Raw genomic sequence first — 24,038 nt, forward strand, 5'->3', positions numbered from 1 at the left:
CCACAAGGGATAATTCCTCTTGACCACTAGGCTATAACCTAAGTGGCAATTGTGTGTAACCTACAAGCTCACGTGTTGCTAGTCATATCGTCATTTGTTGTGTCACAGGCATATGAAATCAACAAGGTCTCACTTGTATAAGATTCACCATACATACATAATGACACAAACAATTGTAAAGCTTTAACAACTCGTAACTACCCGCTAATACACATGAATATGTGTACCGTTCAAAAAATCAATTGATCTAGAAGCTCAATTGACTCGTATCAATGATACTTGTTAGTGCATCTTTGGTCACTTGTAAATATGCATTCCTTGATGACTATAAAAATATGAACTTGCGATACAAATGCTAAATACAATACCCATATATCGATATCCCCACTCTTTAGCATCGACAACAAATTTAGAAAAATAAACAAACCCTTTAATTAAACAAATCAATGATGTAAATGATGGATACATGCAAAAAGGTAGACGGTAGATACATGATAATCTACTCGTGTAAAATCTAATTAATTCATACAAATTACAAGTTGAAGAACAAGTTAAAAGATAAAAAACATAACGCAAAAAAACATATATTCGTTACACGATTTGACTACTAATCAACCATATCATGTCTATGACAAATCAACCAAATCCAACTAGTTTTTGTCTTTGTCCCTCTAAATCAGAATAATTATTTTAAAGAAAATAAAACCCTTTAATCCCATTTTTCTCTCCAAAAACACTTATACAACACACTTCTACTTATTTATTTCCCTTCACCCACTTTCAAAACAAACTCATATACACAACATAATCACCGTCATCATTCCAACCAACTAAAACCAAAGTAACTAAGTCGGTGGTATATCAAAAACCAAATACACAAAAATAGAAACACTTCCACAAACATCCAAGAAAGCCCTTTTGTTTTAAAGGAAAGTAAAGAAATCATAACCCATTGATAAAAAATCCAACGGCCACGATCACTTTCTGACACCCGATGGTCCAGCTAATCTTGCAACCAGAAGATAAACACCTTCGTCGTCTTCCGCTTTCAATTATATTTATTACCCGCGTCAATCTCCATCATCGTCTTTCTCGTCAATGACTTCACCGCTTTCAATTTTTCTTCACATTCGTCTTCACCGATTCAACTCATCACACTCTCTCACACACACATATACACACACTTGAAATGTAACCGTTTCAATACTTCAATTTTAAACTCACGATCACATTATTCTGTTCAAAGTTGAAACCTAGGGTTTGCGAGTAGTTTTTTTGTTGCCGTGAGTTGAATTTGAATAATAGATGTTACAGAGGTTGAATTTTTGTGCGTTTTTAGGTTTATGAGTGTCTATTGGTTTGTATTAGTGGAATTGTTGATAATTTAGGGTTTTGAACGAGTTTTTTTGATCGAATATGCCGAGTATCCGAGCTCCGGCGACGAAGAAAGCTACAACTCTCACTGTAAGTGTTTTGATCGATTGAGTTTTAGTTAAACTGTGTGGTTTATACAGAGTTTTGGTTCTAGGTTGCTGTGAAATGTAGACCGTTGACGGAGAAAGAGCGTGGGCGTGATATAGTGCGAGTTAATAATAATAAGGTGACTGTTTTATGAGAATTTAATTTAGTTTTTGTGCTAATGATTGTGGATTTTAAGATGTTTATTGAGATTAGGGTTTACAAGTTGGTGACTGTGTATTGTTTGGATATTGTGTGATGCTTTTATCAGGAGGTAGTTGTTCTGGATCCGGACTTGTCTAAGGATTATCTAGATCGGATACAGAATCGCACAAAAGAGAGAAGATATACTTTCGATTACGCCTTTGCTCCAGATTCAAAAAATGCGGTATATGCTGCATTGCTGTATATTTCATATGCTACTTATTGATATGCTTATGTTGCTATGGTTATGTAGTTAATCGGTTACGTCTTAAGAGGCACCATGAGTGCTGTAAGCTGCCTGACCTTTCCTATGGATCTTATATTCTTAGTTTCATACATCAAAATATTGGTCTTAGCAAAAGCTGTTTTATACTTCAGGCAGGAGTTCTGAAGTTGTAATTACGTATATGACGGCTTATTCGTGTGCTAGTAACATGAATGGAAATTATGTGCATTCTAACCAGACTCCTCAAGTAATTAGGTTTTGTATATGTGGTAATTTGATAGATCGGTTTGAGTAATTTACACTAAATCTTGCTAGAGAATAGGAAAAGACAAAAAGGAAACCATATTGATATGGATATGTCTAGCTAAACTTAGTATGATTTATAGTGTATGGGGCTGTTGAGGAATTGTTGGGCACATGCCCAGTGGCGGACCCAGGAAGTTTTTCCTAGGGGTGCGGAATATTTTCAAAGATTTTAGACCCCTAGCTGTATAAAAATATCGGTTCATAACGGGTCGTGTCGGGTCGGATCATGTAAGACAAAAGAACATCAAACTAAAATTTACAAATCATCAAAAACACGTCATTACAAATTACAAACGTACTTAAAATTGTGCCCTACAGGTTTTTTTTTTTTTTTTTTTTAAAGAGTTAAGTGTCATTTTCGTCCCTGTGGTTTGGTCACTTTGGCCATTTCAGTCCATTTTTCAAAAATGCGCCATTTTCCTCCCCGACGTTCTGGAAAGGTGCCATTTCAGTCCAAAAATCACAACCCAGTTAAGTCAGTTAGTAAACAAGGACTGATTGTGTAAATTTGTAACATAAAGGACTGATTGTGTAAATTTGTAACACCACCACCACTAGCCCTGCCACCACCACACCACCGCCACCACAGCCACACCGCCACCACAGCCACACCGCCACCACAGCCACACCGCCACCACAGCCACTGCCACCACCACCGCCACCACCGCCACCACAGCCACACCGCCACCGGAGCGGCGTAATTCCGCCTTCAATCGCCTCTCTTCATCGTCTACGAACACTAGATCTCTCACACAACATCTTATCCAGCATCATTCCTGTTGATATTACAAATCTATCCAGATTAACCTACCTTCGTCTCGATTCTAATCGACTTATCGGTTCAATTCCACCGCTCAACCAGACATATCTCAACATCTTCAACGTATCGTTCAACGCTTTAACTGGTCCAGTTCCAGTAACTCCTACGTTAACTAAATTCAGCACGTCGTCGTTTTCGCCTAACGCTGGACTTTGCGGTCAGATTGTCCGTACAGAATGCAGCTCCATCACACCGTTTTTCGGCAAATCTTCCACTAAAACGCCGTCGTTTTCACTCCTGCCACCGCCTCCAGCAGTCCTGCTAGGGCAAACAATGAATTTTAAAAACTCATACAATAGAAATCACAAGAGATTAGCAACAATAATCGGTATCCCCGTAAGCTTGATTGTGATAATATCATCAATTACTACATGTATTTTTATGTCAGTCTCAAAGAAGAAGAACAAACTAAACGATATCATGTCAACGAGTGATATGATGGAGGTGGCGGCGGTAACAGACGCTGCAGCAGCGGACGCGGCGGAGTTAGTGAAGAGGATGGAGGAGACGGAGGAGCTGGAAGAGAAGGTGATGAAGCTGCAGCAAGGAATAGATGGCGGTGGTGGTGACCACCGGAGCTCCGGTTCCGGCGGTGGTGGTGGTGGCGGTGTGGCTGTGGTGGCGGTGTGGCTGTGGTGGCGGTGGTGGCGGTGGTGGCTGTGGTGGCGGTGGTGGCGGTGGTGGCAGCGGAGTGGTGGTGGTGGCAGGGCTAGTGGTGGTGGTGTTACAAATTTACACAATCAATCCTTTATGTTACAAATTTACACAATCAGTCCTTGTTTACTAAGTGACTTAACTGGGTTATGATTTTTGGACTGAAATGGCACCTTTCCAGAACGTCGGGGAGGAAAACGGCGCATTTTTGAAAAATGGACTGAAATGGCCAAAGTGACCAAACCACAGGGACGAAAATGACAGTTAACTCTTTTTTAAATATATCCAAAATATCATCTAAATATACTAAACACGCCATAAGTTCATTACATTCTTACTCATTGGTCCAAAATATAATCTAAAGATACTAAACACGCCATAGGTTCATTACATTCTTACTCATCTATATTTTCTTCTAATCATCACAAAAAACAAAATAAATAAATGAACCATACTAGTTCTATATTGGAATTCTGAAGTAATATGGGTCGGTCCAACCGGAATTTTGGTTTTTCTAGTAAAAAAAAGCCACCAGGTCTCGTGAACAGTGGCGTCAAGTCGCTGGGAGTTTTTTGGGGGCGGGATTTGGAAATGTAATGGGTGGATGGGTTTGGGTAATTTTATTTAGTTCAAATTTATTTAGGTTGGGTTGGGCTTGTGTTAATAAAAATTAATTGCAGATTGAGCTTTGATTTGATTAAATAATTAAGGGAATAAATGGTTAATAATTATTTTTTTTCTAAATGGGGCGGTTGAAAATTTTCAAGGGGTGCGGTCGGAATTTCCGACAAAAAATAACACTAAAAAATATTTTTTCATGGGGTGCGCCCGCCCACCCTAAACTTCATGTGGGTACGCCCCTGCACATGCCAGAGGTTGTTAAGATAGTGTGGAGTTGAAGCAATGTATTTTTTATGTTTCCCATTACTTTAAATAGCCATCATCTTGATGAAAGTATCTACTTTTTCAATTTAAGCATCATAAGTGCCTAGGAGATTTTTGTGGACCAATTTTGATCTTTTCATAATTATGTTGTCAAAGACGCAAGGCGCAGGCGAGGCGCATCGGCCTCGCCCGGAGCCTAGGCGCAAGGCGCAAAAAAAGCGTGGGCTTTTTTAAGAAAAGCGCACAGAGAAAAAAATATAAAAAATATGTTACGCTTTGAAAATAAATAAGATTTCACATATAAAATTAAAAAAACTATTATATATGTGCGGACACGAATGCAGCTCCGAAAAACCCGGGCCCGCGTGCGGACACGAATGCAGCTCCGAAAAACCCGGGCCCGCGTGAGGCAGTTTTTTATACTCACTCAGTTTCGTTTTTTCCTGTTTTTTTTCGTTTTTTCCCTTTTTTTGCGCTGCGCCTCAGGCTTTTTGCGCGCCTTTCCTGCGCCTCAGACCGCTTTTTTCAAAAAAAAAACCCATTTTTGCGCCTAGGCTGCCACCAGGGGCTATAGCTGCGCCTCGCTGCGCCCGGGCGCCTAGGCGCGCTCTTTTTGCGCTTTTGACAACATAGCTCATAAATTGTAACATTATAAAGGGTGTGACATTTGTCAAGTTTCTATCATGTTGCCACTTTTTTTTCTGAAATAGATAATTTGCTGCACTAGCATCTTATTTACTCTTATTACATTCTTTAACTTGTGTCTCATGCAGTCATGCTCCTTGAGTTGTACTCTCAACAAGATTATATGAAAGTATACAATCAGTAGTCTATTGCTAACATCATTGGTGATTAATTTATACATAAACTTGTCATGTCTTATTTAACAAAGTGCACATAGCAGCACAACAACACTTGCAATTCATGTATATCTGGATATGCATTTACCTGGGAAAGTTTTATACATAAATATTAGCTTGGGATGTGTCCAGTTAAATAGGCTGGAGTTCCAAAACATTCATTTCATACAACTTCTCTTGTTCTTATTCTCAGATGTTGTTGTTAACATTAAAACATTAGAAGAGTTCTTAACTGCTCCAGTATCGGTTTCAAGATATTGGACATTATGTGCTTCTATTTTCTTCAGTATATGTCACATCTGTTTCTAATGATAATGGTTATAATTTCATGCTGACGATATGCGCAGGATGTATATGAAAGAAGTATATCTTCTACAATCTCTGGGGTAGTTCATGGTCTAAATGCAACTGTGTTTGCATATGGTTCAACTGGAAGGTAATCAGACATTACATGCAGTTTCCTTCTTACACACTGTATGTATTGTTCATTAAATACCAAATTACCAGGTTACCTACATGTCTATATGCCTGTTTTAATAATGCTTGAGCCATTATTGAACCATGATGTCAATGTATTAACTAATTGGCCTAATAAGACAATGGAGGAATATAATAAACTTCAAACTAAGGTGCACTGTAATAGTGTATATACAGAGTTTTATGTAGAATGAAATCTGTATCTTTCATTTGTTGTAACATTTCACTAATCTTAGGGGAATCCAACCCGTTGAATTTTTTAATATAAAATATGTTTCCATATGTTCTCTTCCGTTCTTTGTGATGTAATTTACCTCAAGTGTAACATAAGTCTCTGTTTCAGTGGAAAAACCTATACAATGGTAGGAACTGAAGGCGACCCAGGCCTGATGGTTCTAAGCCTACACACAATATTCGATTTTATAAAAAATGATAAGAGCTCGGATGTATTTGAAGTTACTTGTTCCTACCTTGAGGTCTATAATGAGGTATAAACTTGCTGATATCGTATTTTAAATCGTAAAACTATATTCTATCTTTTTCTTTATTAAAATGTTGGAAAGGTTTGACCTTCTTTGGTACGTAAATAGGTGATCTACGATCTACTTGAAAAATCATCTGGTCATTTGGAACTCAGAGAGGACCCAGAGCAGGGGATAATTGTAGCTGGGCTAAGATGTATCAAGGTTAAAACATCTTACTTGTATGATTGTGTTTTTAATGCATTAATTCCGTTTTGTAGTTTGTTGTGAATCTATTAAGTCTAATGGTTTCAGGTCAACTCAGCTGATAAGATTCTTGAGCTTTTAAATGTTGGGAACAGTAGGCGCAAAACTGACAACACAGATGCCAACGAGACATCATCACGGTGAGTCATACACACAAGTGGTGAATGTACAGTTTATTATTTTTTTTTTGTTCTGAATGTTCTGAGTATACATTTTGCTTTTTAAAATAGGTCTCATGCAGTTTTGGAAATAACTGTGCTTAGAAAACAGAAAAGGAAATACCGTAGTCAAGTTATTCGTGGTAAACTCGCACTTGTGGATCTTGCTGGGAGGTATGAAGTATAAACTTTCTCGATTTATACTTTTCTATAATTTTAAAACCATTTGATTCTAAAATATACAAAAAATGATGCAGTGAACGAGCCTCTGAAACTAATAACGGTGGCCAGAAATTAAGAGACGGTGCCAATATAAACCGATCACTTCTTGCGTTGGCAAACTGTATAAATGCTTTAGGAAAACAGCATAAAAAGGGTCTAGCATACGTCCCTTATCGCAATAGGTAGGATGTTAATAACTAATAAGTAGCTTAATGTATTAACATAATTCATTAGCATCAGTTGACTAACTCACTAATATTTTTCAGCAAGTTGACTCGAATTCTTAAAGTTGGCTTGAGTGGCAATTCTCAAACGGTTATGATTGCAACTATATCACCGGCTGATAATCAATATCATCACACTGTTAATACCTTGAAATACGCAGACCGAGCTAAGGAAATCAAAACACACATCCAGGTACAAGTTGTTAGCATGGTTTTTACTTTTTAGACTCTTATGTAAAGAAGTTAATGATGATGATATTTGTTTAATCAGAAAAATATTGGCACAGTTGATACTCATGTATCAGATTATCAACGTATGATCGACAGTCTTCAGGTAAAGTCTTTGTTAGTAAATTTTATGGCTGTTAATTGCAGTTTATTGATGCATATTTTCCCTGCAGACCGAGGTTAGTCAGTTGAAGACACAACTAGCTGAAAAGGAAACACAACTGAACACGAAACCTACTGAAAGACCAGTGGATGATGAATTATCATGGTTAAACACATTGAGCCAAGAAACCAGTGAAAATGTCCAAGAACGGATAAACTTACAAAAAGCTGTGTTTGAACTTGAGGAAACAAATCTTAGAAACCGAACTGAGTTGCAACATCTTGATGATGGTATTGCAAAACAGCAGGTACTAACTATTATTCACTAATAAATCCTTTCTTTTTTTTTTTTTTCTCAAGCACTAAACTTATGAACACTGACTGAACGACTTATTTCTCCCAAAACAGGCCATTGAAAATGATGGAACAGTTGTGCAGGCTTTACTGTTGAGGCGACAACTTGTTCTGGACAATATACGTGACAATGATGAGACAGGTGTCATTTATCAGAAGGTGCGTGCGTTCACTCCCCTTTGACACACAGGTGGCCCTTGACTAACAAGTTTTGAAATGTTTAATATGTCACAGGAAATTGAAGCCAATGAGAAACGTCGATGTCAATTACAAGAGATGATTGATGAGGCCATAAGCAACAATGCTAATAAAACTTACTTGCGTATTCTCAGTCAATATAGACTCCTGGTAAACAAATATTATTTATATCGAGGAAGCACACACATTTTTATATATACTTAAAAGGGAAGGTCATGGCATAGCCACCGACAAAAAGACAAAAAAACCCTAATCTTTTTAAGTTGACAAAAACATCCCCTAAACTTTAGAGAACTTTCTAAAAACTTTATAAATTGTCATTTTCACCCCCTTGGGTTCAACTTTTCAAATTTACCCCCGTATTTTCATTCATTCGCTTAATATTAAAAAACAATTTTCTTACGTGGTGATTTTTATGTACGTGTCGGTATAAATACGTAATTTTTTTTGGAAACGAGTTGGGTCATATATAATGCGTTTTCATGCTTATTTTTATGTATGTTTTCGGTTTTATTTTATTGAAAATATAGGAGTCTGGTCTATGTTTTCGGTTTTATTTTTATTTTGTTTTCGGTTGGTCTATGTTTTGACATGGTAATGTACGTGTCGGTATAAATTCATGTTTTAACTTGTATGATATAAGTTCACTTTTCAACATAATTTTTTTTTGGAAACGAGTTTGGTCAAATATAATACGTTTTCATGCTTATTTTTGCGTACGTTTTCGGTTGGTCTACGTTTTGACGTAAACGAGTGGGGTCAAATATAAGACGTTTTCACTCGATGGTAGAAATTAGAGTTATCGTATGTTTTGACGCCACCAAGTCTTGTTGCAAAGGGAAGGGTAGTGTAACGGTTAGGTTAGGTGGAACCCTCACTAAACGAACCAACTCGGATTCGATTCCGTTTCTTTTGTAACCGCAATGCTTTAGACCGGATACGTCGAAACACGCGTTTTCATATGGCAGGGATCTAGTATATTAATTATAGTGTTTGAAGATAACAATTGGTTTTATTGTAAATGCAGGGGATGACTAATACGGAGCTGCAGTTTGAAATGGCAATGAGGGATCAAGTGATACACAATCAGAGGGAAACACAAAGAAATCTATGGAAACTGCTTATGGGATTAGGATTAGATGAAAAGCAGCTGCTTAAACTTGCTGCTAAGCAAGGTATAACAATCGAAGACTGGACAATGACACCCCAGTTGGGTTTGAAAGATTCACGGAAGACGGGACATGAAAGATCTTCTCACGTACCTCAGTCATATGCTAATCCTTCTAGAACACCCCCACAAAACCAAGAATACGGAGACTCGGCCCACACGTATTGTAGGGAGGAACACCATTCATCATATTACTTCATGTCACATAATTCCCCATCTACGTATATGAGGCTAACTCGGAGTAGCGAGAATTGGCTTGGTCATGGACCAAGCTATTCACAGAAGGTATGAATTCAATTTATATGCCGTGACGTGACATATATCCGGAATGATGGATTTGTTATATGGAAATGCAGGATGAATGGAATAAGATCTCACCTGGTGGAACTAGTTGTAGTGAAGATCCCTTGAGAGGGCAGATGATGAACCGCAACAGTCCTACTACACCTGTCAACTGTAAGAGTATATTTCCACAACCCAGTGTCATAAATGTGTCAAGGGCAAAGACAAATCTGTCACAAGCTGGTAGTTCACCTGTATAAATAGGAGCTTCAATTCTTTTTCTAACCAACTTCAGTTCAATACAACCCTGCTTCATTTTGATTTCATTTTGGTAGTTCACCTGTATAAACAAGACTACAAGTTACATAATGGTTTTACACCATCCAAGCTAAAGAGTATTGGCGTTTATTCATTTTCATGAACGACCATTGGATTATATCCTCGTGTTGAACCTTCAACAATCAGCTTTTAGTATTCCAATTACTTTATAAATAGTACACAACGATAGTAGTGCCCAAACCTAAGCAAGTCGCGGCCGGTTTGAGATCTAAAAGATTTGGTTCATGGTTTGTTTTTTTGTTGGTTTGATGGTTTGATGGTTTAATGATTTGGTCCACTTTTGAACTTGGAGCCAATCGCTTTAAGTTATATTATTTGTATATTTTTTCATTTTTGGAATATGTAGTTTGTATGTTTTATAATCATAAATTGTTTATATATTATTTTAATTTTTTTTGAACTTAGACACTTGTTAAAAGAACGGAGTACCTAATACTAATTAAAAGAACACAACACAACCACATTATTCTTCGTGAAGTGGGTTCTGTGATGGTGGTGTTGAGGGTAGACTGGGGGGATGGTGGTGGTGATGACATTGTGGTGGTTACGACGGTGGTGATGGCAGTGATCTGGTGGTGATGGCGGGAAGACGACACAAAGGTTGAAAGCCAAATCGTTCAACCACCTCAAAACAACCTTCACTCGCACCACCGTGTGATGTTTTGGGTCTCCAACAGGTGCAATCCAACTACATTGTTCCCACAACAGTGAAACGGAGCTTAGATTGTGTATGAACGACATGATTTCAGTACAACGAAAGTGAAATAGAGGTTTGTAATCGTACCTATGATCGATTCATTCTCCATTTGCACATTGAACTCCAATGAATCCGGTGATGTGCGTGAACGCATTGAAGAGGAAGAAGATGACTTTGTATGTGTTAATTGAGGGTGTCAGAGAGTGAAGAGGAAAAGATAAAGGGAGATATAAGGTGTGGTCAATAAGATTCGTGGGTGAAATTACATCCTTACCCCTAAAATTAACAGTCAAACTAACAGTTGACTAACTGTTGGGGCATGTGACAATGAAATATCCACGTTAGAGTTTCAGAGGGCAAAAATTGGAAGAGAGGGAATCAAAGGGCATTATGGACTAAACTATAGGGAGGCAAATTGCACTTTACTCATCTAAAAAAAAATAATTGGCTCAACCTATCAAAATGTACAATTAAACCTCCAAGCGAAAAATCCTACTTGTGTGGCTGACCCACCCAAATTTGACTGGTTTACTTTGTCGTTCCTTGAAATCATAAATTGCCTTTTCCTCCCTCCCGCCCACTTGCATTGGAAATTGGATACCCATATTTTTTTAAATAAACAACAAAAGCCCAATTGCCTGGTAAACCAATGGCAAAAGGCCAAACACGCCCGCGAATGCAGACGACGCTAATGACCTGGCATGTCATCATTCCAAAGGAAACCCACCGTCCGAAGATCCGCTGTAATAAAACATCATCTCAACCCTGGACATTTTTGCTCAAGGCAAGACTCGAACCAATAACCTTTACTTTGGAAAGTCATGCTAATGCAGCAGACGGTCATTGGCAATAGGATATCCATATATGTAAAAATGATAACAAAAGTTTATAAGAAGACAAAAGGTTTAAATAATAAAAGTATACGAAAACAAAGGTCAAAATGCTATAAAACTGAAATAGAAGGTTGTGGAGCCCAACAATTTTGTTATTAGACAAGGGCAACATATCGCCTTTCGTGGACGAAGCATACTAGTGGCAGATTCAGGAATTCTTGTCAGAGGGTTAGTCAAAACTTGGTTGTGCCATGATGAGTCAGGTTAATTAAAAGGTGAAGGATTTACGAATTCTCGTCAGGTGGTCAAAAATGGGTTGCATCATAATTGGTCGGGTTAAAAAAGAAACGAAAATGTGAAATGTGTAAATAGTGTTGTTATTTTAAAGATTAATTAGTCATAGATGATGGACTGTAACGTTCTAAACTTTTAATAAAATTATAGCCGTTTGAAAATCGTGGAGGGACGTTGAAGGAAACTTTACATCTTCAAACGACAACTTCTTGCGACGTCTTCTTCCCCTTTATCCTCGCTGCACTTCTTTTCCTTGCATAGAAAGAAATGACCGATTGCCATACATAGACCGATGAAAGAGAACAGACTGTTGTTGGCAGGATAAATCCCCTTGTTACAGACAGAGATCGAACGGAATCTTTTTTCTTCTATTATGAGATTTCGAATGACATCTGTAAAAACTAGATGATTCAACGAGTACAGTAGTTGCTCCGTTTTCATCTACGGTTGACGGAACGCAGAGCAAGGACTTCCTGCCCGATCCGATTCCGGGGTTAAAAGAAAAGGCCGTGGACAAGAAAGCGGTTAAAACTGCCCCTTATGATGAAGGGAGGGGAGCTGCATCGACCCTTTCAGTGGTTTTAGACGCTAAATGCTGGAAATATAGGTTAGTGCGGGATAACTGTTTTCTCTTCACTTCATGTCCTCCTTTCTGAATAAAGGGTTCAACGTTATTGAGAGAAGGTGTCATGACTCATATCGTCACACGTTGTCTAGGTATATGTAGATGTTATTGACGGTTTCGGGAATTACAATCTTAAGTTCCCGGAGTCCAAGGGTCAAGAAGAGGCCAAAAAGCATTTGGTTGGTTTCAAACTTCAAAGCGGTGGCTGCTCGTTTGATATTTGCTCAGGAATAACCTGTACCGTTAACGGGGAGGCCAGAAAGGCGTGACATTCACCTTTGAACCAAACTGTTAACTACGATTTCTATAAGACAGTAAATCAACTGGCTGGTTTTACCAGTTTAACGCTTCGGTTTTGGCAACTTGAGCCTTTGCATACCATAAGGTACTGTCATACATAAAAAACCATGGTAGTGAATTTTAAAGTTGTGTTAGGCATTACCAAAGCGTACAATGGTGTATACACTGACTGACTCATACGGGTTAGTCACAATTATTAAGTTGTGTTAGGCATCACATGTTAAACGGTTGGATCCATACGGGTACGTGGAGTATGTTCCGACGAAGCAGTTACATTCATACATACATTTAAAAAAAAAAAGCAAAGAAAAGTAATGACCTACAATAAGCCAAATGAATTCAACTCATGAAGCGTACATACAGTGGCGTCTCTGAGAATTCATGTATCATGTTCGAGCTTGAAAAATGTGCCCTTTCGTAATGTTTTATTATTATTTTTTTAAAATCAAATGGGTATTGGGCTCACTAAACCCAATGTCAATGGGTTAACTTCTAAACCATAAAAATTGTTTGTAAATTAACAAATATATTGGAGTTGGTACGGGTACAGTGTCGGCTTTAGTGCAAGCTAAATGAGGCATTAGCTTAGGGCCACCAACTTTTAGGGCCTCTCATCTTGGATTTTTTTTCATATATATATTTATATATTTGGGCTTGTGCTGATTGTTTTGGATTAACTAAATGAAAGGGAAAGCAAACAAAAGAAGGTAGTAGTTGTGTTTGCTTGTAGGCCCAAAAGACAAAGTTAGGTCTTTCAAGAAAATTAAAAAAGCGACTCCCTTTGAACAATGAAACGACAATACAATTTAACTGAAAAGTCATTTGTTTTATTCTCAATTTTGTTAATTACCCTTTTGGTAATTTTGATCATTCATCACTTGTATGCAATAGCTTTGAATCGGTTTCGTAATGACTTTTGTGTAATAGCTTAAAACTGTTCATCAATGTTCCACCAACCTGTGTAATAGCATCGAATCTGCAGGCCAGAAGCAGAAGGTAATCGCTTCGAATTTTTTGCTAGACTACTTAGTTGATTATTTTTGCAATTATCCTTTTGGTAGAGATAGTCTTTTAGAACTTAGTTATCCTAGTTTGCTTGCTTGCTATTCTATTAGTTGGTTTTGCTTGAAGGTAATCGTTGTTAAAACTATTGATTTTGAGTGTAATTTATGCCCCTAATTTGCTAATAGTTAAACACTTGATTATGTTGATGTTGTTAAACGCTAGTTTATACCTTAATAGTTAAGCACTTGATATGGAAAAGGGCCTCAAAATTTTATTTTGCTTTAGGCCACCAAAAACATTGAGCCGGCCCTGTACGTGTATACTATTTAAAAAAATTAACAAATATATATCGGATATTTTTTAAAAAACACATGGCCCTCGAAATCATAGGCCATGTGCGGTGGTCCTCCCCGCAAACCCTCATTACCGCCACTGCGTAGTGCTTACATAAGAGTTCAAACGATCATTTGATTCAACTCAAGTATGCACAGTTTATGATTAAGCAACCTAAAAAAGAACTCACTAGTGAAAATAACTCAAACCCGAATCTATACACCAACAATCAAAAACTTGATCGTTGTCCTCGTCAGCATATGCACCGCTCTCATAATCAAAAAGATCAATCAATGCAGTAGCCTGTTGATGTCGAAACTCGTCAATAGCATCTTTCGCACCAAAAACAAGCGCGTTTTTCGCAGCTTTCATAGCCTCCTTTCGTTCTACAGACCCCTCTTGCTTCGCCACTTTTCTTTTATCAACCTTTGCCGACTTCCTGTTAACTTCTCTACAGTTTAACAAGTCAATATACTTCTCGTGCAACGTTTATTCTTCACCTGCTTCAAAACAGGAGGGCTGACAAGTGTTGTCGTTCCATGTAAACCACTAAATCTCGAAACACTTCTATGCGCACTTGAACATCTTTTGTTTACATCGCCGGTTTCTTGAGTGCGGTCAGGTGTGGTGAGCACCATATTAACGTTTAAACACGGATTAAACGTGGGCTCGAGAAGCGAGAACATGTCAGATTCCGAATCTTGTTCCGCTTTATACTGATTTTGTAACATGTGTCTTATGGTTCTCTGGACTACATGAGTCTTCTGCGTACTGTATCTAGGTCCCTTAGTCGTAGGACTTGAAGTTTTGAGTAATTTACTTGCGGACAAAGACAGGTTTTGCGGATTTGACACTCGCGCTCGGGAACGAACGCGAGGTTGAGGCGGTGTCATATGACTACCATGTATTTTGTTGAAACATTCCTGTGCGGATTTTCCAGGGACCTGAAACAACAAACATAAATGCTCAATCTTATATCGTCTTCTATTTTAAATTCTTGAGTAGTTTTGCGACTTTCATCCAAATGTTTGTTTTTCTGCGTTTGGATCCTAAAGGTTTAAAATCTTGCCATTTTCATCTGGTTCGTTAACTCCATCCATTTTTCTTTGTTAAGTTACGGGTATTCTTGTCTTTTTTGTTAACTTAAAGGGCAATTCGGTCTTTTTCACTTTATGTAAAAAGATCGAACAGGGAACACTCTTGAAAAAGATCGAATTGCAAGTTAACAAAAAATACGAAAAACAAACCTTTGGACAAAGTTGCAAAACTGGCCAAAACTCAGGGACGAAAATGGCATTTTACTCTAAATTCTTTGTTTAATACTATGGAGTAGGATCAAATACAAACCACATTTCGCATACAAACTGTAAGAACCATTTAAAAAGTGGCACGTGGCATCCAACCAATTATAGAGAAGTGATAAAATAATATCCTAAATAATATCAATTATATTGAATTCCCTATAAATATACGAACAAACAATTAATTCTTTATTTGGATATTCCTTTTGTTTTCAATGTGCTGATTAAGAAAAGTGCTGATATCATTCAAATATGTGCTAAAATCAATTATCTTGATTAATTTTCATGTGCTAATATAGTTCGTAGTGCTACTTTTATGTATGTATTGTTTTGGTATGTGCTAATTTAACTTTTTTTAAGTGCTAGGATCTGTTCTTACGGTTTGTACGATAAATATGGTTTGTACCGGAACCAACCCCTTAATACTATTGCATTCTTTTTAATCTCTTGAGTAGATATAATAAAACTTGGATAATTCTTCATGGTTTTTGGTGATTGCTAAGGTATTAATGTGATCGGAATCACTGTCGTGTTTCGCTTTGTTCTTTGATGAACAGCCATGGTTTATATTATCAAAATCTTTACAAGAACTTTGTTTCTCCAATTTCCCTACAAAGAATATCATAGGATATGATGACGAAAGAAGTAGAACGTTTACTCATGCACAAAAGAAAGAAGTAGAGATAGCAATGGCCAATGGGACACATTGATAATTCAAGTAGTTGTAAAATTGTGTCCCATACCCGACTCACTACATGTTGGGTATATCATCGAGTATCGAGTATACCTGTTGGTTTGTAAAAATTACACGTTAGGATTTCCAAAGACATTTCTTCCTATTTACGTTTTTATATTATTTTATTATCCAAGAAAATTAGAAATATAAAAGCTAAAAATTAGTGATTTATTCTGTTACACACCAAATGCGTTGCGACCGCTTGACGGTGCCAAAAAGTGTAAAGAAATCCCAAAATAATCATGGAATCAACCTAAAACATGCCTAAAATGGCATTTTTTTCATACTATGCATCCAGCCTAACTAATCAGTTGGTGACTAACTGTCGGGTTCCGGTTTCTATATTTTATAGGGATTTTTACATATTTCCCCCTCCTAAGCCTCCTTATTACGTATTTCCCCAAACCATAAAATCAATTACATATTTCCCTTTTTTTTGAGAAATTACCCAACTACCCTCAAATAAACTCATGTATATCCCAATTGTATAAAAAAAAAAAAAACCCTACACAACAAAAAGGTCGTTTCTTCTCTCCCCACCAAAAAAAAGCTGCTGTTCATCTTGTTCAGAAAAAATCGATAATGATTTCTTCTCCCCCACCAAAAAATAACGTTGCTGTTAATCTTGTTCATCACACATATGGTGTCTTAATATGATTTCTTATTTTTTAATTGATAGTGGATGATTTTTAAATCTCTTCATCACGTTGCTGTTAAGCTTTTGTTTTTTTTTTTTAATTTGATTTTTAAATCTGTATAAATTGGAAGATGATACTTTCAGTATCATTCCATTACTTTTAGTTTTAATTTTTTTAACATTGTATATTTTATCGTAAATGGAGGCTTAGGAGGGGGAAATATGTAAAAATCCCTATTTTATATAGAAGTTGCGCCGGACAAAAATAAAATTAGCTTAAAAAAACATAGGGTTCAGGCTCGTTTGCCATTCCCAGAAAAAAAAAAAAGACTAAACAATCCTCACCCATTTCTACATGAATAAATAACCAATGCTATCTATCTGGTAATTACAACTTAACAATCTATTGTACGGTTAGTTAGTTTCAGCTCAACTCTTACAACACATCTAATCAAATCAAATAGCTAATGAGTAAACCAAAGGATTTCAACAACAATGCTTACCATCTGGCGTACATCTGCGGGTTCCAGTCAATGAGAGAGGGGAGTGGGTTCTCCGGTGGGGTTCCGCCTTGGGGGTCTTCGGGTTGGTGGAATTTTGGAGATCTGCGGAATGTAACGGTTTGGTTCGGTGTGGGGGCATTTTCACAAACACCAGCTGCTGGTGTCTTGTTTGGTTTGAGAGGGAAGATTGGTGGTTCAAACTTCAAAGGACTTGGGCCTTGGATCATTTAAGCATAAATGTTATGTTATGTTGAATAAATGAAATGAACGTCTCGTGATGGAAATTTTGTTTTTTATTTATTTGCTTTTTTTTTAAATGAACGTATATTAATAAGAAATTTTGTTTATTTAATTAAACGAACAAACACGGATAAAGGTCATGTTCATTCAATTGTATTTAGGGTGAGAGGCAGTGACGGACCCATGAATTTTTCAATGGGGGTGCGGAACATTTTTAAAAATTTTAGGCTCCTAGGTATATAAGTTAAAAAATCGGTTCGTATCGGGTCAGGTCGGGTCATGTAAAACAAACGAACATCAAACTAAATTTATATAATCATCTGATGAAACAATGGTTAACCAAGAGAGGCTAATTCACTGGTCTCGTCAAGTAGGGTTAATCCCTTCTTTCCGAGGATCGGTGGCTTGACCGTCAGCTGGGCTGTCTCCTGCACAAGGAAAACACACCGTGACTCGTAACAAGGAGGATGGGGTGGGGGTGCTCCTTGTTACCACTCTCCGGCGTGAGAATCAGTAATTTGCTTGAGAAGCAAAGTGTGTGATAGTAATAGTTGTGAGGGAGTTGAGAAGCGATACCTCAAACCTGGTTTGGGATGGGTATTTATAGCCGAGGAGTGAAGGAGGGTGGTTGAGTTGATAGACTGACGACGCGCCGCCCTTATGCAGGTGTGTCAGGCTTGTCGGCTGTGGAGGTGAAGTCACGTCCTACTGCGGTGTCAGTCTGTTGCTTACGTATGGGCTGACAGGCGACTGTCATTGGTGCCACTTGCACTGCAGTGTCAGTCCCACTTGCCTCGTGGGCAGGATGCGGTGCCGCGCCGCATCGCTGCCTGCGATAACTACTGTGGTTTCCGCGTTCTTACTCTGGCTAAGATTGCGGGATGCGGTGCCAGGCCGCATCGCCACTTGTGGTAACTGTTGCTGTTGCCCAGATCCCTTGTATTGATGAAAACGTTCACAGGATGCGGTGCGAGGCCGCATCGTTATGCGTACACCCGTTTTCATACACAAGGTAAGGAGATATTCATAGGATGTGGTGCCAGGCCGCATCGCTTATGCCTATCTTTATTTTCCCATCACTTGACAGATTGGATTCGACAGTTGTGTTCGCGCGTGCCCGCACGGACACAGATAAGTTATTGCTGGTGGGGGTTTTTGATAAGAGTAATGGTCACTCGCGGTCGTGCTGACGCGAGATCTGGGATCATACCCCTTCAAGTCCCCCCAGTCTAGTGTTGCTCCCTTATGCAAGTTGCATGTGGGAGGAGTACTGGTCTATGGTGTCTAGAAGGTAGTTCGTAGTTTGGAGATGATTCTAGGCCATGTAGATGGCTCCTGCTTCTAGGAAATCAAGCTGGGGATCTGGTAGAGTCGTGTGACGTCTCTTCCGTACCGGTGAGCAAGTTCCGTCTGATGCGAAATTCTCAGCCTAGGATTTTGATCCGGTAGTATGGTCTACCTTTTTCTGATGTCACCTGTTGGTGTGTCGAACCAACCTCTGAGATTGTGACTGAGATTTCCGCGACGTTCGAACCAACCTTTGAGACGGTGACGGGAGATTTCCGTCATCGCAACTCTAGTTGTAACCTCTGCGGTAGCTGATGCAATGCTGTGAGTGCTTTTGCTCAAGCTCTATGTTCAGCAATTGGACATGGAATGATGATCCCTACTTTGTGGGGTGTTCATGTTTTTCCAGTTAGCTCTCAAGTAACCACACGTCCTTTGCGGTTACCTCGTTGCTTTGCATTGTTGCAATGTTGGGTACTTGCATCATTGTTGGCCATGTTTGGTCGAATAATGTGAATCTGGATAATGGTCAAATAAACATGGTCATAGGCATGGTTGTGCCCTGATACGCGCAAAATATAACATATAAATTATATCAATTGTAGCATAAAACTAACCCTTTTTTAGTACTAATGTTGGAAAAAGTGTGCTTTTGTCTTCTTTTTGTATTTTCAGGATTAAATGAGCTCAAATTAACAAAAGAAGCAAAAAGAGAGCAAAATCTAACATAAATACAAGAAAAGGGACAAAAGTGGATTGCCCGACCCCTCATAGCATCCTCCCAAGCAAAACAAAGAAGGCAGAAGACTGAACACGCCCCGTGCTCAGCGAGCACGGGGCCGTGCCCAAGAAGCAGCAGAAAAGACAAACTAATAGAAGCTTCTATTGCCCACCACGGGGCCTTGCCCAGCGGACACGGGGGCGTGGTCAGAGTACTGCAGACGCATTTATTGTAATTGCGAATTACAATTAATGAAGAGAGAGAGTGTCAGACGGACACGGGGTCGTGCCCAATGGGCACGGGGCCGTGCCCAGGCTTCTGTTCAGCCTATAAATAGGAGTGCTTGGAGCCATTTCAACTCATCCCTTGGCACACCACCTCTCTCACACTTCACCCACCACCCACCACCATCACAACACCATCATCCACCACCATCATCCATTGTCCATCATAGAGTGTGTGAGTCGTCTCGGGATCCAAGATTGATCGTAAGAGTTCTTGACAATCAAAGGCCATGTTTGCCTAAGTCTCTTACATCACTTGGTGAAGACAAGTGTCTAGTGTAATACTTTTTATTTATAATCTTTTGCACTTTTTATTTGGTTTCGTATTAATGACTTTAATAACTAGTTTCTTATGTTGAAGGTGATTCTTCCTTATCGTTTGTCCGTGGTGTCTTGACATTATTTTACTGTCTATATAAAATAAAATATTTTCACCATTCATATCTCCACGGTCTATATGGAGGTATGTTGGCTACCTGGTCGGGGGTTAAGGGAACGGTTTGGTAAGAGTCTTGCCCTTGTTCAGCGTTTAGAGGTCCTGCAAGGGACCTGGGTCAAATTTAGTAGGATCTCCTTCAATACCCAAAGGTATTGGATGACGGGGATCCAAACTCTTTGACCCCCTCATAAGTTAAACTACTATTAATACTATAACCCGGCTATTTAGGACTGTATCCCTGCTGACTCAGACTACTTAGTCGAGGGTAACGTCACCTTCAAAAGAGGGGCCTACCATAATTTGCATTAATAACTTAATTAATTATCTTTCAATAATCCGACCCTTTAGGATTGTATCCTTGCTGACTCAAACTACTGGGTTGAGGGTAACGTCACCTTCAAAAGAGGGGCCTACTACAATAACTAAGATAATCTCTTAAACAAGTGCAAAAGTGCGAAAATAATCAAAGGTTACACTATACACGAGTCGGATCCAAGTGATTCATCTTGTCTATCTGTTTTATTTTTATTTTTATTTTTCAGCATTTAGTTAGATTTATTTTCTTAGTTTTAAAATCTTTTCTAACATTTTGATTTGATTAGACGTTGAGGATATCATTCTTCGATCACGTAGCCATGTTCGTTATGAACCATGGCTCAACCGTTTAAAAGTCAAAGCGTTTATCGATAACGCTTGACTTTTCGGTTTAAAACTCTAAATAATTAAACTAAGCATGAAGGAATCACTTACAAGACTCCAAAGGACTGAAAGAGGTTCTCAAGAAGCTCAAGACCCTCAAAGAATTCAGAGAAATCAGAAAGGAAGGAATGGTGCAAGTGAAACCCAAATCAAAGGGGGGTATTTATAGGATTTTGAGAGCCGTTAGGATCGTTCCTCGGTAAACGGGATTCGATCTCAGCCCTACAAGTATGCCCATTGTTTTAGAAAACCATGGGTGTTCCTAATTTAGCCCATAGAATCAAATATGAGAGACAAGAGCAAAACCAAAGCTGGTTTTTACATTTTCTGGTTGTTGGCAAAGGTATACGGACCGTATGGTCCTGTATACGGTCCGTAAGGACCTGTACATCATATGCACACTTTCAAAACTTGACAGTTTTGGCCCCTGCACTTCCAAAAGTCATTTCCGACACTTCTAAGGCCCGTTAAACCATTTTTAAGGCTCTAAAATGATGCCTAAGCATAGGGAACATGAAACATGCTCAAAAATATGTCGGATGTCGGTTCGTTTGGTCGTACGGTCCCGTTGTTCGGCTAATTACGACGAAACACGGACGGACGCTAAAAACGATCCAAATTACGCGACGAATGGAATTTTATCAAGCCAAACACTAAAATAAAATATTTAAGTGCTTACATAAATTATTGGGTGTCCGGGGATATTCAGAATGCGAGATATGCGCAAAAGTGCAAACTTGTGCACTCTTTGACACTTTTAGTCCCTGCATGACATAAAAGTTTATTTTTTGCGCACCAAACACCTCTAAGACTATATCTAAGCTATATAAAGGATAAATAGGGTATGTTTAACTTATGGTCATATTCCGGAAGATCCGATTCTATACGAATCGACATACTTTTGCAGTTTGACGCAATTAGTCCCTTAATTGCGTAAAGTAGCGTGGAATGTCGTTTAATGACATCCAAGCCTTCCATGGCCCATAATAGGCATTCCCAAGCATATGTTTAAATATTACTACGCTCTCGTTCACTTAAATGGTCACCAAAAGGCGTAGATTCAAAAGTTGACGCTTTAGGTCCCTCTATTGCGCAAACTTGCGCATCTCATCATTTAATCGCATTGAAGCCTCATCAACTTCGTATTAGGCATCCTTGAAAGTATTATTAAACATCACGATGCTTTGGGTTCGCTAAAAGGTCATTCAGAGGTATAATTAAACATATTGACACTTTTAGTCCCTCTAACTTGCAAAGTTGCGCGTAACTTTACTTATAGGCATAAAAACCTTAGACGGCCAATAATTGGCATTCCCAAGAGTATAATTAAATATTATGAAGCTCTCGGTTTGTCAAAAGGTCACTCAGAGGTTAGAATTGACATGTTGACGCTTTTAACCCTTTATTGCGCAAACTTTCAATTAATTACGCAAACGGCTACACTTACTCATCAAGTGGCACATTTGTGAATATAATCATCGTGAGAGGTTATTTGGAAACTTATTTTAGGTATGCTAACACTTCCAGTCCTTTTATTATCAAAGTTTTTCGATTTTTCGAAAAATTAGTCCCTTAAATTCAACATTGGACCTTATTAGGGTTTATTACACGTGTCAATACATCATTGGACGTGATTTTACGAGGTGTTACATCCTCACCCCCTTAAAAGAAATCTCGACCTCGAGATTTGCTAAAATGCTGGAAGTACTTTTTGCCGCATAATGGACTTTAACTTCTCTAGCATATCTGGAGCCTCTCCAAGCTCCCAATTTGACCTCTATAATAGGTACATGTATCCTTTCGGAGCTTCTTAACCAATCGATCCTTAATCAATATAGGTTTATCATCATATTACAAGTCTGCCTATCATTACGCGATGATGTGTTTCGACTTACTGGCGAAACTTATCCTTAAATCATCAGTAGGGGTCGCATTGTGAGTTCCACTAAGCTCCTTTTATAGGTTTTAGATTTTAAGCTATTTGATCTTGCTACATTCGCTCCATTCAATGGTTCTATATATTCAGAGCTCAACTAGCCTGATAAATAAACAGATTGATACACCCTTCAAGGGTGATATCTTTGTTGAACTCTATTCCTTAATCAAAAACTTAGGAGGGTTGCTACATTCATTAATCCTTGATTTTCTGCCAAATACTGGCAATTGATAGATGATTACGGATGAGCACGATCTTATTCGTTGTTTCCAAGGCAACTTTCAGATCCTGATAATTGGACTTACCAATTTTCTGTCTAACAATAGATGTTTAACATCTCATCTATACAAGGTCTCCCAAGGAGTAGCCTTGATACTTATATAACAACTATTATATAAAAGTTTATCTTAAGGTGAGGTGGTTATTCCAATCACTGCTTAAAACTAATCTTAAGGAATAGCTAATCCTTGCCGCTAGTCGAACAAATCGACGATCCTGGGCAGCTGATGGAAATTCTTAATTGTTGCCTAATTAGGGTTGCGGTAATCAATGCATGAACCGTCTTTCTTAATTAACTATATCGAATTCTCAGAATATCGAGTTAGGCTATATGAATCCTTTATTTTGAAACTTACTTAATCAGGGTTTCGATTCTTCCAATGATGGTACTAGCCACCTTGGAGATTTCATAATAGAACAACCCTAAATAGGATATAAATCTTAACTCTACTTGCCTCTCAGGAGGTGAATAGGGTAATCATAAGAGAAAATAATCAAGATACAAGGAAGTTGCAAAGATTTTCCAAATCTCAGGCTCCAGTTCATCCATCATTGCTTGTGTCAAATAAGTGACATGTTTATGATACTAGTCCACGAATTTCTTAATCGAGAACATTTACTTGGACAATTCCATTTTAGATATCTTCTCTGAATACCATTAGTTGACCTTAGTACCATATGACCATCGGGATATCTTTGTGGTCCCATGCATTAAACCTCCATACTGATCAGGCATGGAAGCAATCTATGGGACATTTTAAGATACACAAATCTTCATGTGGCGCTTTTATCATACTGTCTGGTATTCGCAATCGAGATTGAAAAGATATCAGCCAGGTGCTGCCGCACATCCTCTAGAGGGAGGATACAAAAATTTCAATGACAGAAGGCTTCTGACAGGGATAGAAGGAATAGTTCTTATGATTTCACCTGTAAGTTTTACCTTACACTTAATATCTGGGGTTCTTACGGGAGAATTTCTCAAAAGTTTGCTAA

The 24,038-nt window shown here is 38.4% G+C and overlaps 1 protein-coding gene and 1 pseudogene across 1 annotated transcript; one reads left to right on the forward strand and one right to left on the reverse strand.

The window, feature by feature from the left end:
* Window positions 1–977: 977 nt before the first annotated feature.
* LOC110879017 (kinesin-like protein KIN-8B) lies at window positions 978–10,232 on the forward strand. The gene is made up of 16 exons (XM_022127427.2): window positions 978–1,464; window positions 1,529–1,600; window positions 1,730–1,846; window positions 5,761–5,849; window positions 6,234–6,378; window positions 6,481–6,576; window positions 6,667–6,758; window positions 6,849–6,950; window positions 7,034–7,180; window positions 7,265–7,415; window positions 7,494–7,556; window positions 7,624–7,860; window positions 7,961–8,065; window positions 8,141–8,254; window positions 9,132–9,557; window positions 9,629–10,232. Exons 1-16 carry the CDS (start codon window positions 1,417–1,419, stop codon window positions 9,812–9,814), a joined length of 2,190 nt encoding a protein of 729 aa, XP_021983119.1. The 5' UTR covers window positions 978–1,416; the 3' UTR covers window positions 9,815–10,232.
* A 3,865-nt stretch (window positions 10,233–14,097) lies between these two features.
* LOC110874760 lies at window positions 14,098–17,369 on the reverse strand (annotated as a pseudogene).
* Window positions 17,370–24,038: the final 6,669 nt, after the last annotated feature.

Source organism: Helianthus annuus, chromosome 9 (assembly GCF_002127325.2).
Source record: "Helianthus annuus cultivar XRQ/B chromosome 9, HanXRQr2.0-SUNRISE, whole genome shotgun sequence".
Taxonomy (NCBI): domain Eukaryota; kingdom Viridiplantae; phylum Streptophyta; class Magnoliopsida; order Asterales; family Asteraceae; genus Helianthus; species Helianthus annuus.

Excerpts from the sequence above, each read along its gene's own strand:
- LOC110879017 (XM_022127427.2), top strand. The coding sequence starts at position 1,417 with ATGCCGAGTATCCGAGCTCCGGCGACGAAGAAAGCTACAACTCTCACT. Across the intron at positions 1,601-1,729 it reads TGCGAGTTAATAATAATAAG|GAGGTAGTTGTTCTGGATCC; the intron begins GTGACTGTTTTA and ends TGCTTTTATCAG. Across the intron at positions 7,181-7,264 it reads TACGTCCCTTATCGCAATAG|CAAGTTGACTCGAATTCTTA; the intron begins GTAGGATGTTAA and ends AATATTTTTCAG.